This window comes from Onychostruthus taczanowskii, unplaced genomic scaffold (genome assembly GCF_017590055.1).
Source record: "Onychostruthus taczanowskii isolate IOZ18803 unplaced genomic scaffold, ASM1759005v1 scaffold20, whole genome shotgun sequence".
Lineage (NCBI taxonomy): Eukaryota > Metazoa > Chordata > Aves > Passeriformes > Passeridae > Onychostruthus > Onychostruthus taczanowskii.
Window position 1 is genome coordinate 5275080 of NW_024499240.1, and position 18803 is coordinate 5293882.

The window sequence follows — 18803 nt, forward strand, 5'->3', positions numbered from 1 at the left end:
AAAGCATGAAAAAAACCCTATGGTGAAGAGTATTTGGGGATGATCTCTAATTGCAAATGGTCATCATCAGCCTGTCATAACAAGGTTGACTGTTATGTTCTTTCACAAAGTCTGTTGAGACAAGAAGACATTTCTTGGACTTCTTTTCCTACTAACTAAAGAGTAATAACCTTTCTTTACATCCTCAGGCAATTAAGCACTTTTGTAGTAACTCAAAAGTTCTGCCACTGATACATGAGCAGCAATATCTGCAGCCCAGTCACTTACCGAGCTTTACATTTAAAATACACCAGTTTGTTTGCTGTCTCAGCCATCCGTGAAAATTATTTAGAGGGTAGAGATAAAGCAACAGTTTCCTTATCAACTGATACTCAGGCAGCAGTTATTTGGCAGCTGTTCCTTTAAGAGAAGGCTGGACTGTTTCAATCCAAAGGCTGTTTCAAGAGGAAGGGACAAAGATCTGAGGAAAGTTCAGCACTACTCAGCCAAGGAGGAGAGAACAGGAAGCAACAGGGAATTCACTGGAAGCAGCATCAGGAAACAAGAAAAAGAGACAGGAACAGAGTAAAGAGAGTAGCTGACACATGGCATAGGATGAATTAAAATCAAATGATATGTCCACCTGAAGAAAGGTCAAGTACCAACAAAGAGTGAAAGCTACAACGACTGTTCAGCCTGTCTTTTGATTCTTTAACAGGCCTTGTATAATTTCCAGTGGCTAAAATAGAGATGTCTCTGAGAGAAAAGTCTCATTCCTGAAGAATCATGAGCCATGATAAATAAAAATCTAGTAACTGTCGTGTTCAATATATTTAAATAAAATTACAGGAACATTAAGTCAAATGTGAAAGGAGATAAGAGAAAGACAGAAGATAAAATACCTTTCAGAAGTGATCTAAACCATACTGAGTAATAGGACTTAATAAAGAAATAAAATATGCTTTACCAAAGTAAAACTGAGAGGAGGAAAGCAGAGAAACACCCCCGTAAGAACTGGTAGTTTTTGTAGACACCTGCATCTCAACATGTCAAATGAGCACATGTCATTAGCCATCAGTATTTTACTACAGAAGTCTACTAAACATTCATCTGTGCTGGTGGACAACTTTTTACTGCACTTTTCAGAAAGTCACTTTTGCCCCATTTAGCCCTGGAGCAAAAGCATCAGCCAAACAACCAGAGGTGGGAAGATAATGAGTCAGGAGCGCCCAAACATTCAAAAATCACACACCTAATGAAGAAGATTGGACACTGCCTCATCCAAATTGTTGTTTTATGAAAGAGCTAGGGTTCTGATGCATGGGTTTAATAATACCATGTGTTTACCAAGCTACAGTAAACTATCTGTGCATTCTTAGATCATTACAAATGCAAGATAAAATGCACTTGCTTCAACTCTTTCATTAAAGTATGAGCCAATACATTCTATCTTGTATTTGCCATAGGTTAAAAACGTGTTCAACATCAGTCACTGTGGTTCAGCTGACACAAAGCTGTTTGTTAAGACAAATTAATTCTGTTGCATATTTCAGCCCTCTGCCAATGAAGCCACTCAATTTAGAGAAATACTTCTGCCCAAATCAAATGTCTGGAGAAACAAAGAGCATTTTATGGAAAAAACATTATCTGGGGCTGCTTAAAAATCTTATTTTAAAAGAAACTCCAATCTGGTGAAATATATCTAACTGTATTTCAGTTAAAGAATATCTACAACTTTTTGCTTGACATGGACAACTGGAGCCAAAACTTCAACAGTTTGTTATCAATCAGCAGAAGTTCAGAACTTTTCCAAATTAAGACAATACAATATCCTTGACCTTAGTAGAAACAAGGAAGCTGAAGTACTAAGAAACGAGGCATGGCAAGGAGGAGACATTTTTAACTAGATGACAGGTAACCTCTTTTGTTTATTAATTATTAAATCTATATATGTATATGAATCTCAATGTAACTACATGCAAAACTAGCACTCTATGGAATGGTTTGTTTGGTTTCAACTCAGCTGCTGAATGGTCTATCTAATCATCAAGAGAAGAAGAAAGAGGACCTGGGATCAGTCAGCCTCACATCTTGATCTTTGGGAAGACACTGGAGCAAATAACCTTGAAAATAACCTTGAAAAAATTAACTTTCAAATAATCTTGAGGGGTAAAAAAAAAAAGTAGTGTTCAGAAGTAGTCAGCCTACACTTAGGAAGGGGAAATAATGCTGAAATAACTAACCTCACCATGCCCTATGATGAGAAGACTAGCTTGGTAGATAGGCTTAGGCAAGACATACTCTTTATCACTACATTAGTCAGGCGTTTGACTCTGTCCCCCATAATAGAAGAAAAAGCCTCTTTTTTATATCATATGGGTTATCAAACTCTGGAACATGCTGCCCAGAGAGACAGTGGAGTCTCTAACCTCGGAGGTATTCAAACCCACTGGACACAGCTCTGAACAACTTCCTCTCACTGACTCTACTTTAAGCAAGGAGGGGCAGACCAGACATTCTCCAGACATCCATACCAGCCTCAACTTTCTATGAAATCTTAGACTTCTTGCTAATGTTTAATATTAGAAAACTTTTTTGTCTATGCTGTTTTTAAATATGGAAATGTTTTAAACCATACATTTTCTTGCTTTCTCCAAAACTATAGGAGAAATAAAACAAAAATTTTAAGAACATCCCTAAGCACCTTCTAAAAGAACTTCAACACTTAGTTCTGACCCAGTATTAGAAAGACATAATTGGAATACAAAAACCAAAGAACATTAAAAGGTGAGCTTCTGGACAGCAGCAGGACAAATATACTGTTAGCCATCACATTCTAGTGAAACTTCTTTGTTTTGCAGAAGTAGAGAACAGAGAGAAGTAAGACATTCCAGGCAGACTTTTCTATAGTGGCTGAACACATTCTGGCGCATCTGTTCACATCCAGAAACCTAGCATCAGGAAGCTATCCTATCACCCACAAAAGCAAAAATGGATGTCAGAATAATTCTGAACTTCCTCAAAATGACCATATAGGCCAGAAACCCATGTAGTATGGGTAAGTGACACACGTGGCATTCAGGCATATTTTTGCCTAGTGGATGGAAAACATGAAATTGAAAACGCCTTCCTCTTTCTCCATCCTGTCAGCACTACTCCTATTTCCTCCTAAACTGAGTTTCAACTAGGTGCATCTCAGATAGTTAATCTTCTGAGGCATAAACCTACTATAATTCCAGACTTTCATTAAATTCTGTGAAGCACTGGTACTCAATTCTAAGGCTCAAGATATGCCAAAAGCAGTCTTAAAACACTCAACAACCTATACTTGTACAGGATACACAGAAATGCTTTGTCTACAGCAGACAAATTATACTCATCTTCCCCACATATGCTAATTATTAACCTGTCCAAATGTTTTCCACATCTTGTTGGTAAGCAACAACACAAATAAATCATATAAATAATTCCTCCCAACCTTGTTTTTTTTAAAGGCTAGCGAATCAGTGCAGCCCACTGCACACAAGGTGCATCTCCACACCTCGGCTGGGGCAGTCACCTCTGACAGCGCTCCCATTCTCTGGTGGCTATCAGAGCCAGCACTTTTCTCAGCCAGCCTGCCACTCCTCCCAATTCACCCGCCCTCCAGCCTCCCATCAGTCTTGCACCCTATCCTCACCTATCCAGTCCCACGCAGCACAACCATAAGAATGGCCCTTGGGAGCATGAGAGCTCCAAGACAGCCTTTAGCTGTGCATTACAATGAAGTAAGAGAACATAAACAACTGGTTATCATCTCAGCTTTGTAGCTTCTTAAGCAATCATCTGATCATGCTACAACCATACAGCTGACCATCAAGGCTCTTGCTTGACCTAAATATGTCTGCTTTTTTGTTTCCTCCCTTATGTATAGCTTTACCATCTTCTGCTTTGCTTCTCATTTTCACCTAATGCTAAAATCTTTGCAGATGTTTAGAATGAAACTAGAGTATTTATAACTAAATGAAAAGAATCCTAAATATGAAAGTTTAAAGTGGAATTATTAGTCAAAGATAAATAGTGAAAAAGCAAGACTCAAACTAAAACTTCTCAGATTTTGAACTCCCAAGACAGACAAAGATACCCTTAGAGGCCAAAACATGAGTTGTCATTCTAGGTCAGGCACACACCATCCAGCAAGGCTCTCACAAAGCCAGCAGGTAGCAATATTCAAGGCAAAGTTCCCATGGCAAGTGTTTGAACCAACCATGGATGTAGCAGTATGGCAACCAAGGAAAAGATGCTCAGGTAAGTCAGCCACAAACTCGAGGCCATCTACATTAATATCAAACACCATCAGGCAACTGGTGTTGGTTGATCATTAGGCAGAGTAAATCACCATGTCAAGGCTGAAAGACTGCGATCTTCATCAGTGCACAAAGACAAGATCAGCAGTAATGCCTGCTAGTGCCTCTCATCCAAAAAGAAATACAGTTCCAACCAGAATCATTGGTCAAGCTGAAAACCTTACTAACTAAAGACAACCTGCCAGGTCATTGACAGGATGGAAAGGAGAAGAGGGTTGAGTTTAGTTCTGTCAATTGCCTTCATTTGCTTTCTATGACAAGCAGCTGCCATTTTCATTAGTCTTTTTACTTCCTCACTAATCCTTTCAGTGGTGTTACAGCAATGTCCATTCAAACAGTAGGCCTGGACTCCAATACCAATACAGAATCATAGGATAATTTCAGCTGGAAAGGACCTCTGAAGGTCACCCAGTCCAAGCCCTGGGCTCAAAGCAGGGCCAGCTAGATCATTACAAACACAATCACATTTGCTCCAGCTCTTCCCCAAATCCCAGACACGCAATATTCCCTGTGTTCCTATGGGAGTTTTGCTGTTGCTTTTAAATCATACTGCTGGTCTCTTGGGGAGCAGCTGCAGCATACTATTTCAGCCAGGGAAGCAGTATGCTAGCCCAGCATGCTGGCTCCAGCTCTGCCAGTTTCTACCAAGCAAATGTCAGTAAAACAGTAACAAATCAACCCTGAAACAGCAGCATGGCTATCCATTGATGTGCAGGCTCTTCAACCACTTCTAAGAGGGAAATACCTAGTTTGACTTCTACTATCCATTTGCGCAGACTGAGAGTTCTACCAGATGTTCAGCAGTCAGAACTGCAGTCCAAGTACAGAATATAAGAGGAAAGAGCTGCCCTCCCACTGCTACATTAGGCACCATCACCCATGCACAGGTCTCAAACAGATTGAGCTACACCCCTGGGAAAGGGATGAGCATCACAAACTACAGGAAGAGAATGATGTCTGTCTGTGCATATAGATTTCATTTTCCAGATTACTTATGAGGTACCTACAATATAAGACTTTTTACCTTCCTCCTTCTTCCACCCTCCAATATGATAAAAATGGAGGACCAGAAAATAAAAGAGACTCTTTATTGCACTAACTCTCTTTCATTCTTCTGTTTTTCACAAGAAATATATTTCAGGGCCTTTAGTCCCTCCCCTCTCTTTATGAAGGTCATATTAATTAACTGCAGTGTCTAGTTCAGCTACTGTTAGGTATCTCCTTCAATTTATATTTAGTTTCCACCCAAAATATTCTGAATCATTCAAGAGTTAGGTTGTAGGAGTGTAAAAATTACCAGAATGCTATAACCTAACTCACAGAAGATATGTAGGAAGGGCCTATCTGCACGTATGGAAAGTAGTGAGTGAGCTTATATTCAATTAAGTTTTAAACTAAGATTTTGACTTCTCTTGAATTGCATTTGCTTTCCCCTGAAAAGCCTCTTAAACATTAACACAACAACATATTAACAGGAGTAAGGAAGTATCAGAACAAATCTCTTTTGCCCATTTTGAACTGCCAGGAACCATTTGTCCTGCACCAGCATTCCAGTATCCTGTCAGACCTACTGCTCATCCTAATCAATCAATCCATCCCCAAGACACACAATTCCAGCTGTACAGCGAGAACAACCTTAGAGGTCAATATAGGAAAGCAAGCAATCATTTAAACATCAGCTGTTTTTCAGTATGTTTATGCTCTTCAGCACTGTATGCATCCAGTACTATGAAACAAATCTTAAAGCTATCAGGCACTTTAAAACATTAGAAAGATTTTTTAAAACACACTGCCTGAGCAAATAAATAGGTTTGGCAGAAAGGATGCTTGAAAGGGGTTGGAATCCTAATATATTTTCGAGCTCTGTCATTAGTCTACAACCTGTATGACCTCAGACAGCTATTTTGCTTCAACCTCCCTTTATGTAAAGTAAGCTGTAAGGTACAGATGAAAAGTATTTTAAAGTTTAACAAGTATTTAGAAGCTTCCATCAGTAACACTTTGACATTTGTTAAAAGCTCGACAAAGCCACTTCATTTACCAGTACAATGCTTTGCAGTTTTTCTTCCTATTTGCAAAATCCTAACACCATACAAGGCTGTTGCACAGCAAGTTTAAAAAACAAGACATGATTTAAAAGAAGAAAAAGAAAAAGGCACATTTTTTTCCAATTTTAAAGATGGTTTTGTAAAAAAAAAAATTAGAGGTAATATGTGCAATTTTCCAAGGGCCAAGGCCAGAAAATCACATCACGTCATTTTAGAAGGTATTTTTGAACTCTCTTTTAATATACCAATATTTTTAGGTATCAGTTATTTAGAAATGCATTATAGCTTTGAATTTTATGACCATATGTCAACACGAGATTTAGCTAGACCAATTAAGGAACCTGAGTTTTCATTAGGCTTTTGTTACAGGGATTGTTAAACTAGCTTCAGCAAGAATACGTTTCTAGTCTGCAAGATCCATCTCATCACACCAGGTCCCGAGGTCATCAAGGCTCCTTTCAGAGGCAACGGCGCATGAGAGATAAGGACAGAAAATGCTACAAGGACCCGCACGATAACTCTCCTTAGAACAACAGCGCGATACAGGAAGCAGCTTTCCACCACCGCGTTCGCTTCTAAACAGCCATTTTACTTCACTACATCCTTCCCTACAGCCAGCCTTCATTTTGTGTTCCTGCCTGGCTGCGCGGTTCCAGGCTGACAGCCTAGCGAGGATACCGGGGGCGCGCTCAGGTGGAGGTGAGATGCCTCCCAGCCTCTCCGGGTTCCGAGCGAGCCGTTCCGGTGCCAGGGTCGGGGGAGGGAGGCTTCCCGCCTCCCCCCGTTTTTGAAAGTAAATGAAGGCGCCGCTCCCAATGGCGGGGGAGGGGGGAGCTTGGCTCCCTCCTCCTCCCGGGAGCCCGGCTCCTCCTGGAGAGGCAGGGGAGCCCGGGGACCCCTCTCCTGGCAGGTCGGCCCTGCTATCGTCCCTCCCCCCGGGCGGGCAGTGCCGTGTGTCCCGTCCCTCCCCCCGGGCGGGCGGGCTGGCTGTGCTGTCTCTCCCCCCGGCAGGCCGTGCGAGAGCGGCGGGGCGGGCACTCACCGCTCCGGCAGAGTGAGAGGCAGCGGCGGCGGCGGCGGCCTCATCCTCCTCCGGCGACGGCGGGCCGATCTTGCTGCAGGTGGCCGCCAGCAGAGCGAGCGGTGACGGCTGCGCGTCCTACCCACAATGGGCGGGTTCAGGGAGAGAAGGGGGGTGGCGGTTAGTGCGGGACAGCGACCGGGCTCCTCGCAGACGCGCACACAGGAAGCGGCGGCGGCGGCACCGGCTCCGCACCCGCTCACAACGTGTCACCCGGGGGAGGGGGGAAGGGGCCCAGCCGGGCCTGCGCTCACCTGGGGGGCGGCCGCCCCGGCGGAGGCCGAGGCGGCGCCGTTGCCGTGCTGGAGATATTCGCTGTGGCTGCTGCTGTCCACGTCTAAGGCAGCCATTTCCTCTTGTTTCACGGGCTTCTCGGGAGCTGCGGGCACAGCGGGGAGGGGGAGGGGAGAGTCACTGACGGGAGCGATCACCCCCCTCCCTCTCTCTCCCTCCCTCCCTTCCTCCCTCCCTCCCAGCCATTCCTTTGCTGCCCCTGCCCCTCTTCTCCCTCCTCCCCCTGCTCCTCCTGCTGCTGCTCTCAGTGCCGCTCTCGCCTCGCTCGCACACGGACGCTCCGGGGCCGGAGCGGGGACGCGCAGGGCCGGAGCAGGAGCGGGGAGCCCCCGGGGCGGCTCGGTCGGTGCGTACGTACCGGTCATGGTGTGAGTGCGAGCGGCCGGCTGGCTGGCTGGCTGGGCGGGAGGCAGGCAGGCAGGCTGGCTGGCTCGCACACAGGCCCTGCTGGCTGGGGCTAGGCGGCTGCCGCCGGGGACATGCTTATTGTGCTCACGGCGGGCTGAAGCGGCGGCGGCGGCCCGAGCCTACTCCGGGTTTTTTTTCCTATTTTGATTGACGGTGCGGGAAAGCCGAAAGGTGGGGCTTGCCGCGGGAGAGGGGGCCCGGCCGACACCGCCGCCCGCCCGCCCGCCTGCCAGCCCGGAACTCCCGCCTACGCCCGCGCGCGCGCGCTCTCATTGGCTGCGCCGCGCCGCCGCCGCCGCTCGCACGGGCCGCCCGGGCTGCCAGTCAGCCGCCGGGGGCGGGGGGGGCGCCCCATGCCGGGGCGGCTTCCTGTTTGCCAGGGCTAGTGCGGGGAACAATGAGCGGGACCCGCCGGGAGGCCGCGGCCCGCGCCGGCCGGGGACCCGCCGTCCTGGGAGGCGGCACGCCGCCGCGCTCCCCTGGCACCGCGGGGCCCGACCGCCCGCAGGGGTCAGCGCATAGGCACGGCTGCGCGGCGGTGGCGCTATGCCTCCAGCCCCCCTCCCCCGCGCCCCCGCCGCTGTTGTGCCCGGGGGGCGCCGGGCCAGGGCTGCGATCTTTCGAAGTCTCCCCGCCGGGGCTGTCACTCACGGCCGGCGACAGCCGCGGCTCCGGGGTGGCGGCCGAGCAGCGCCCGGCCGACGGACAGCGCCGCCGCGCTTTGTCCCTCCGGCGCTAAGATGTCGGCGCGGCGGCCCCAGGGGAGCCGGTCCGCCCGGGCGGGCGCTGCCCGGAGCCTGCCGCTGGCCGCCCCCCTGCGGGACCGGGCGCCCGGGTCAGCGCCGGGGACAGCGGGGCGACCCCGCCGTGCCGCCGTTGCATAAGCGCTGTGTTGGGCTCGCACCTGCCTGAGCCGGGCGGCGGAACCGAAAACCTGCACTGCCTCCAAGGCAGAACAAAACCCGTCCCGGATAAGGCCGCGAGTTCGATTTGAACGCGCCACGTTCTCCCAGCGGGGGTTCCTGCCGTGAGCTGGGCACCCGAGCCTTGGCACGGATCGAACATTTGTACCAGCAGGCTTTATTTTTATCGTGTTAAGGAGAATTAATAAGATTCCCCTCCATGTCAGTTTGCTGGTCTGTGTCTCGTGTTATGCAACACAAAGGAAACTGGGAGCTCTCGGATTGTTAAACTAAGACAGGAAATATGTTTAAAACGTTACATAAGTATATGATGATACAGGAATGATTATTAGTGGGGCCTGTTTCTGTGTAACACCACTTAGCTTGTGAAGGGTTCCTGTAAAGGGGAACAGTTTGGGCTTGGCCCTCCCTCACATCTGAGTGCGTCCGCAGGGTCATAGGACAGTGTGCAGGTTGAGGCGCTGCTTTGACCTTTAGTTCGCAAATTCTCCCGAAAAATGATGTTTTCATGGTTACAGTTAGTGTGGTATTCCAGGGAGTCTGAATGAGGCCAAAAAACCTCAAACCTACTTTCCTGTTACAGTCATTAATGTAATTAGAACTGAGGATTAACTGGGAGATACAGTGAGCACAGTCTCGTATGTCCACAGTTGGGCTGAATGTGTGGAGTCCCAGGCTCCTGAGATAAACTCATGGCCAAGTTAGTAACTAGGAAACCCAGAAGTGTGGTCAGGATTTTCAACTGCCTCTCTGAGCAGAGAATAAACAGTGCTTTTTAATCAGTCCCAGCACTATGACCTTGCAGTAAGTGCTCAAGCTTAACAGAAACTATTACAGAACAGGAAAAAATGCACTCAGAAAATGTGAATTTAATAACAGGAAGTTATGATGGATAAAGATTGTTCATACTGTGTGATGTACAGTCTTATTTCTAACCCATTTACTTTTGCTGGTATGTTGAGAGTATCTTCAGGTGACTTACTATTAAGTTGTAAATTAATCCCTAATCTTTTTGTCACATTTAATTTTTGCCAAGGTAGTTTAAAAAAACAACCAAACCCTTCTGTTTGTTAAATGTCTGTATTTATTTACATAGTCTTGTAATTCTACTTTAGAGTTAGTTTTTGACAAGGTAGATAACACAGCCATAAAGAAGAAGGTTTTTTTGCAATTTGTATTTTCTGTTTTAATAAACAAAAGTTGTAACTAGGAGCAGAAGTCTCAGGTTTTTTTAAAAATGTCAGAAATCATTTTTAGCCAGTGAAAGCTAATATACACAACCTGTAAAAATCCATCAGTATGCATACATAAGGACATTTCAGGAAGAAAATGAAAATGCAAAATTGCCTGACGATTGCAGTATTAAAAAAAAGACTTCTACAGCTAGAAGAACTAAGTGTTTGTTTGGCAATGTCAGAAGTTGCTAGTGAAACAGGAGAGTCTGTTATCCTGGAACCAGAACTATTACTGGTGACTTCAGACTTTCAGTAACTGAGATGTTCATTTAAAGACTGAGATATAAGAGAAATAATTTCTGTTAAGATGCTGTGACGGGGAAAATTATATTGAAAAACTAGCCTTTGCTATTTAGCAGGGTATTGCCAAATACTATCAGTGGCATTTTGCTTTAGGAAGAATGTCTGGGGCTTAATCTAAATATGAAAGGTGTTCTTTCTCCTGCAGCTGGATGGGTACATGTTGAGAGCTGTCTGACTTAAGGGGGATGTTGTCAATAGAGTAGTTTACCTACATGGATCTGATTGCAGGCTTGGGACGTAACTGCAGTGCTTTAAGACAGAAAGATTTGAAATACCAATAGTGGGATTGGATTTATATATGAAGTAGTTTTCCAGTGCAATGAAACTTAGATGTAATCAGGCTTAACACTAGCAGAGGACCATTTTTTTCCAGTCAAATATCTAAAACTGTGGGGACACTGTTATGATATATTAAATTCAGATAAAGAACTAAACCAGAATATGAATAGACCGTTTAAAAAGTAGACAAAAAATCAAGATAAATTACAAGAAAGTTGCAAAAAAATATATGCTCATATGAAAAAGAGATGTAAAGATACTCAGAATTGTTAAATACAAACTGCTTGGTCATAGAAATCACATGTTTGTTTAGTGCTTCCCAGCAGCCATTAAGAACACATGAGAAGAAAAAAAAATGTAAAAAGAAAATGAGAAAAAACATTATTTGTAGGGTTTTTTTGCTTACCAACATACTAGCATTAAGACATTAATCATTAGAAAAATCCTGGATGCATGAGGGAGATGCTGTGTCAGAACTGGACGTCTGAGTTCCCCTTGGTGCTGGTTTTTCCTGCAGCCTTAGCACTGGGGCAGTAGCCCCAGAGACTGAGCTCCATGCCCAACTAGAGGAGCCGTTGTTTCCTCTTTCTTGAGCTTGCCCAGCAGATGTACCATATCCATATGAATAAACTAACCATGACCAGTTTATTCTTAAAGAGCCTTGCCTCTCTAAGACCTTGCCACCTGCTTCTAGGCAGTTCCAGGTTAACTGCAGGTCCTGGGATGAATTCTTGATCCGTTTGCTGAAAATGTTGTGTTGTAATTTGAGCTGTGTAGATACTGAGAAGGTAATACTGCTCTATAAATAAGAATACTTCTACTAGATACTAAAATGCAGCAGTTTCAGAACTGAGATGCAGCCTTTGGGGTAAGTAGCAAAATAATATGGAAGAGGAAACAATGTCTACCAGCTTCTGATGAAACTTGAGAGAAGCTTTTGACAGATGAAACAAGATGCAACTTGGAAAGAATACTAAAACTTGATACCTACCCTGTATTTCAGTTGTAAGCTCAATGCTGTATTTGTCCACTGTTACTTATATCTCATATCTCATTGGTTTAAGTCTTGGAGCTCAGTCTCAGTGTCAGTTCAGTGCAAATTCAGAAGGAAGTGCACTGTCTTAACACAACTTCCATCCAGCACAGTGTCTGCTATACTTGGAAACAGCTTTTCTATTTCTATAGTTGTTCAAAATTTCTGAGTTATGACATGTTATTTTTGTCTTTAGTGGTCCCTGCTATGGGTAGCCCTGCATTTCTTTAAAGGATTATATTATTGAAGGTTTGTGGGTATGTAGTCCAGTTCAGTTTTCACAGCTGTGATACTCCATTCTCCTGTTAAGTGGTGGTTTTGCCATGCTGAAGCCTAGAATGCAACTGGACAAGATGGACAGGAATGCATTCTGCTGTGACAGAATGTAACACCAGGAAAACTCAGGCTCAGGTCAACCTTAGTTTGAAAGGCTGGGTCTGAAATGCCTGTGAAGAATCAGTAGGGATTCCATTCAACAATCTACCTTAAAATGTGTCCTTTACTTGAGGGACAAGCAGGATTATCTGTAAATCTCATACCTCAGAAAATAACTAGAACATAAAAAAAACTTAACTATTCAGGAGAGGTATCTTTTTGAATTTGAGATACATTCTTCTGTTTTAGTAATCTGTTCAAAATTTCAGTAGAATCTGGAAAATGGGTCCATTTGCTTAGGAATATTGAGTCATCTTTACATAGGGCCACAGGCAGGACTGACAGGAAGTTGACCTGTGAGGTTTTGTGAGTCAGCACGTAGTAGTTGAGATAGTTGCATGACTCGAGTTCATCAAATAGAGAAATGAGCCCTTGCCAGTATAAAATCAGCAGTGGTTAGAGAAGAGTCTTGGCTGGCATTGTGTCATCATCCCCAGAAAGCACCTCCCTGTTCTTCTGGCTACAAAAACAAAAATTTTGCTGGGGGGAAGTAGGCTTTAGCAGTGGGTGTGGTCTACCCAGAAGCTGAACCAACCTAACAGCTCATGGACATTGCCATAAGAAAATCCTGCAAAAATGTGCTTCTGATATTGCAAGCAAAATTGAGTCAAACTAGACACGAGGAGCAACAGAGCTCCATGGATGGGAGTGGACAAAGAGAAGTGAGACTCCCTTCAGCAGCTGTGAGTAGATTAATCCAGGGTGTCAGACTTGCTGAGCAACACGGGAACTTGCTTTTGGCTATGTTTTGTGTAAAGTGTCTTGTCAGTAGCCCAGGATTTCAAGCCTTTAGCGGAGCACAAATGTTACGTGAGAGCATGTGAAATATGAAGGCATTGGTTTAGTCTGCTGCATAAGTGTGATGGTATTCAAGTGTAAACATATGAAAGACAAGTAATACTTTGTGAAATTGGATTTTAGGAGAGCATTTTTTCTGTTTTAAATGGGGAAGCAATTCTAAGAGTACTGGTCTCTGCTTGAAACAACTCCATTAAAGAAAGGTCAAAGGGAAATGTGTGCTACCTGGATCCAGCTGTTAGCAGGGGAGACATTGGCTTCCACTGGTCTGCTCACATCCAGTAGAAGCTATGGATGGGGTAGAGGCAGGCCTAGCAAACTCATGGGCAGCCACAGCAGGAATGTGCCCGCTCCAGGCTCTTCGTGCACTTCCCTGGAGGTCTGAAACATGCTGCCTGGTAAGAGGAAGAACCTGTGAATAAGTAGCCTAACAACCCAGTGCACAAATCTGAAGGCTGTGACTCTTCACCAACACAGATGACTGATCTTCAAGGAATGGGGCCAACAGAAAGTCTGTCCAAGCTCTGTATGCACCAATATGTGAGGACAGACCTCTGGAACATTGTTTTCAACCTAGTCATTGTATTTATGAATTTTTTCTGAGCAATTGGGACAAAATAAGTCATGTTCCTTTTTAATCAGAAATTCTTCCTTGTTTGTTACAGCTGTAACTTTCCCCAGGTGATACGTTTTTGTATGTTTTGCAAATTTTCAAGTTCACTAGAGACATCTAGTATTTTTGACCGGTAAACAGGTTCTGTTCTTAATAATGTTAGAGAAAACTTTCCTGTGTTAAAGTGTGTCATTACAATAGACACAAAGTTCGGTATAATCGCCCAAGGTTTTTGGGGTTTTTTTCCCCTTGATTTCATTATCTTGGTTTTAGTTGTGTAAATAAATAAATAAAGAGTATATTAGTTAAATCTTGCAAAATATGTGTGGTTTTTATTCAACTGGCAGCACAGTCCATCTAAGTAAGAATATTTTTTATTAACAAAATTTCTTTCTACTGAAGATGAGACAAAGTCATTTAATCTCCCTCATGTTTGGGAAGAGGCAACAGGAAAAAGCAGATCAGTTATCAGTTTCAGATACCTGAAAACTTGCCATTTAGCAAGTTAATCATTCTTCATTTCACCTCTCTTAAATGAGAAATAGATGTCTTTTCAAACTTCCTAGAAGTTACTGTCTTTGGGCCCCATCATTATCCTGTTTGTTTATCCTTAATTCCTGCCCTTCAAGGCCATCACAACAGATAAAACCTAATCATAGAAATAATTGGGGGAAAAATTGTAGATCCATTAGGTAAGGTTAGAAAAATTGTTCATAGGAAGAGGCCACATAACTGTGACTTGTAGAATCAGTAATATAGCATCTAAGGATTTTCCTCCATTACCCATCACAAAATTGGAACGGAAGTAATTAAATAGATACATAGATAAAATATGAAGTCACGTGAATGGGAAAAACTTGTCTATTTCTTGTCTGGTGTAATTCTTTCTCACAATTTGTTATTTTTAATAGTACTGATAGGAAAGCAGGCCAGTGAAATGAAAGAGACTAGCAAATTATGTGTGCACAAATTCTGAAAGGAAGTCTTTCTGGAGGGATTAAGTGCCTTCTAAGAATCTCAGTCTGAATTGCCATTCCCAAAACAAAAGCAACTAAGACTCTGTGGCTCCCTCTAGGAGAAGGAAGTCTGGGGCTGTAGTCCAAACCACATCCCGTGCTTTCTCTGGCAAGACTCAGTCCAGCAGCCAGAAGGCCACAGTGTGGTCTGAACAGTGAGAGATGAAATGAGTGTCCCTGTAAGGTCATTTGGAAACCTGTATGTAAGTTCTGAATTCTTACATATCTTTGGGTGAGGAAGGTTTTTTGTTTCTTAAGGAAAAAAAATCCCTGAGGATCTTTGAAAAGGGTAGCAACCTATAGAAGAGGGCTAGACAGGAAACAGTGACATGAGAGCCTTCCCTGAGAGGTAGGTATCTGATGCAAAGAACAACCAGACCTCAGAGAGGTTCTCAGCATTTTGTTTTAATTAGTGCTAGGGGATTACACACAGCCCTGTGTCATCTCAATTTGGGGGCTTAAATGCCCCCATTGTTCCTGGTCCAGTCTCCCTATGGGGAACCCCAGTTTTTTGAGAGTTCTGGCATGTTCACAGTGGCATATAAAACTCCTATGGTCTTTCCTAGAAGCATCATTTTATTAGAGTAGACAAAAGCATTAGGATGAACAGAACAAATTAGGTTTGTGCCTAACTTTGAAAAAGGAGATGGAAAGTTCTAGGGTTTATTTCACATTTTCCTGTGTCTACATGTCTGCGATGTCCGAATCTATAATTTGGACAAGACTTGGTAACAGATGCACTCCCCTTATCTCTTACCTTCCTGCTTTGCCACAGATACTGGAACTGCATCACAAACACCAAGGAAGGGAAAGCTGAGTGAGATGAAATTCCACTTCTGGTCATAGAAGAAAACTGTTTGGAGGGAGGGGGGAAGGTTACTAATTAAAATTTATCTAAGAAATGCCTCAGTAAAAGAATCATCGATCTGTTTCAGCTTAAGTCTGAAAGAGGTATATTCAAGGCTGGAATGATAATTAACACACTCATGATGTTCACATAAAACACCAGTGGATGCTTTTTAACTGCTAATTAACCTCTGGCTTCTATAAACATCCTTAAAAAAGGCACATCTTCATCACCGTTATTGCAGCTCAAAAGCAATCATATACTTCTCAAACTGCTGCAGATCATTCCTGGCCCTTTTGACCTGTTTCTGTTTCCAAACTACTGCACAACCTTCCCAGTCGAATGACACTTGCAAACATCTGCACATGCTGCAGGTGTCCTTCTTATTCCTAAAAATTAATTAACAAAAGTTAATTATTTTTAATGTATTGTTTCTCTCTCTTGTGTCAATTAGTATCTGAGTTATTGAAGTGGATCATTGCTATTAGTTTGTTTTCACAAAGTTGGAAAATTCAAACTCCGCTATCATCTTAATTACTTACAAATGAAGGATAAAATTCCTTCTTTTCTGTGGCAGAGGTCCAAAAGACAGAATGGAGACAGGATGTTGTGGCAAGCCTCTGTTCCCCATGCATTCCTCCAGTCTCAGCAGAACTACTCTGGCACTGGAGGCAAAGTGTGCATGCCGTGCACAAGCACAACCCTGCACTTCCAGAACACAGAGCCCACCACATCTTTTACTTTTTAATAGTAGTGCCAGATTTTCAGCAACACATATTATGTTTAAGCAAAATGGTAATTGAATAATCTGTGTACTGCACAGAAAAAAAATTAGTTCATTCTCCTTTTCCTCTCTCAAAGAAGTAACATTGCAATACTTTTTTTCCTAGCCTGGATTCCTGCAGAAATTAAAATGGGGTTGAGATCATTATCTCTTCCTATGTAAAATAAATCGCTGTGTGCGCGCGCATGTGTGCACACAGATGTGCATGTACATACTTGCATGTTGTGCAAGAGAGAAGGAACAAGAACAAACAGTAGCCAATTTTAACCACATCTGACAGAGCAAAAAAAGTCTGAAAAATTCCTGTATGTTTCATAACAACAAGCTGCTGAGTAAAAGGAGACCCACCGACATTTGAATTAAGCCCTTATTGAACAACAAGAAAGCTGCGAAGATGAAAGATGTTACCAATCCCTACCCCACAGGAAAAGCTGCAGTCAGAGCTTCCAGCTATGTAGACCTAGGAGAATCGAAATAAGATTTGCCCAAGGGGAACCAAGCCCTATCAGATCTGCAGCTCAGAGGACTACTGGTCTGTGCTGGATTTCTAATCCATCACTGTCCAGCTTTGATGGTGACATACTCCATTTTTTGCCCTTTGACTTTGGGGGAAAAAAGATTTTTTTTAAATGCAGATTTCTCAAACCTGATGAGCTGAAACCCTACCTGAAAGGAAGGACCAGATTTTGTTCTTAAAGACCCCGTAGGATAGCTTTACAAGAATCTACATGTGCAGCATGCTAGACAAAGAGAAAACAGCATCTTCCAGTTCATGGCAAACTAGAGATAAAGTTCATGCCCTGACAGCCTGGAGTTTGATCTTAAGGTAGCAGGAGCCAGTGCTGTTAAAAAGCCTCTCATCCCACTTTCTGATCTGTCACATCACTGATGTCCCTCGGTCTAACCATTCTTAAGAGTTTGGTGAGGGGCACACCTCTTGGGCCTCTAAATGTTCCTGTTTTTTCTGCTATACAGGTGTGGTATCCTTCAGAAGACAGCTGAAGGAAGCTAAGTCAGAGTTCTTGGCACTGCTCACCCTTCTCAGTGCAATGGAGAGCCCCCAGCTCTGCTGGTCTGCCAGAGACACTCCTGCCAGTGTCACACGTTTCTGGCACCTCACTGGATGCTAAAGGAAACAAACAGTGAGAGGAGTCCAAACCCAGTGCTGCTCCATGTATCAATGGACACAATCTTCCAGAAACCACTTACCCACTATTATGCTTTTCTCAGTCATGTTTCTCCCTCTTCATAGCTTGGGAGTGTTGGACAAGCTTTCTTTACTTCACCCCAGGGTTGTGTGTTCATCACCTGCCAGTAACACTTCCAGGGACAAACTCTTGACACTCCAACATTCACAATCCCTTCTGGATGACTCCCTAACTTCTTATGTTCTAGTCACAGTAATTCAGCTTTCATCTGTCCCTCTCTTCTTGCACTGTATACATCAGACCCTCCTTTGCTAAGCACACTTACATCTCTAAAAATACAATCCAGGAACCTTTTATTCTTCATATTGTGTAACATGGAAACTTGTCTCTCAAGCTCAGCAATCTTGCTTGCAGGTGCTGAAGCAATCAATGCACCTTGGATGCCTGTGGCCATATCTAGCCGTGCTCTGGTTCACTGTCCTTCATATCCCACACAAAGGAAAGATAATAAAAGGATTCAACATCCAAATCCTATTCCCCTCTTCCCAAAAAGATTAACTCCTGTAAAACAGATGTGCCCATTCTTGTCACTGGGCAACAAAGGGATGTATGTAGCATTGTTATTCTTGCTGCTACATGTTTGTGATCTTATCCTGAGATTTTTTTAATGAACTTTTTTTTTTAATCTTTTGTTGCTAAGAGAACAACAATGATCTAGCAAGACATAAATAATCTCCAAGGCTTGGAGCAGTAAAGTCTTCTAAACTCTTAACTATTCTAAACTCTTAGAGTTTACTCTTAGTCTTCTAAACTAGCTACATTTTGCTATTTTTTTAAGTATAAATACCCATTCTATTCAGTTTGTTATTCCAGTCCCTGTTTTTACCTACCTAAAATAAACTAGGTGAGTAGCCTTCTTTTTGCACTTTGTCATTCATTACTGAAGGGTATAAGGAGGAGGTTAAAACAGCATGTTTGTTAAATAAGTAAATATTTAACAAGTTGACTCCAGTTCTAACAGTCTAAGGGAACAGTATTATAAAACCTTAGAAAGCTGGCAGTACTCACGGATTTTTTTTTTTATGTGACTCTCAAGTTAGTCGTTGGAGCCATTTTATTTCCTGGATGAATTATACAATTTCTGTAGTAGGACAATTGGGCATAAATATCTACAGTAAAACAAGTCAATTAAATCTGCAAGTTATTTCTAGTCCAGAGGGAGAGAGCTGCCTT

General features: G+C 43.4%; 1 protein-coding gene across 2 annotated transcripts in view; it reads right to left on the minus strand.

The window, feature by feature from the left end:
- SP3 (Sp3 transcription factor) overlaps positions 1–14065 on the minus strand; it is a 39326-nt gene extending 25261 nt beyond the window's left edge. For both annotated transcript variants that reach the window (XM_041403279.1, XM_041403278.1), the window contains exons 1-3: positions 8107–14065; positions 7709–7833; positions 7416–7532 (exon numbers count right to left, since the gene is read on the minus strand). In XM_041403279.1, the coding sequence (XP_041259213.1) occupies positions 7416–7532; positions 7709–7833; positions 8107–8113 (249 nt within the window). In that variant the 5' untranslated portion in view covers positions 8114–14065. The remainder of the gene's footprint in view (positions 1–7415; positions 7533–7708; positions 7834–8106) is intronic.
- Between the last annotated feature and the right edge of the window lie 4738 nt (positions 14066–18803).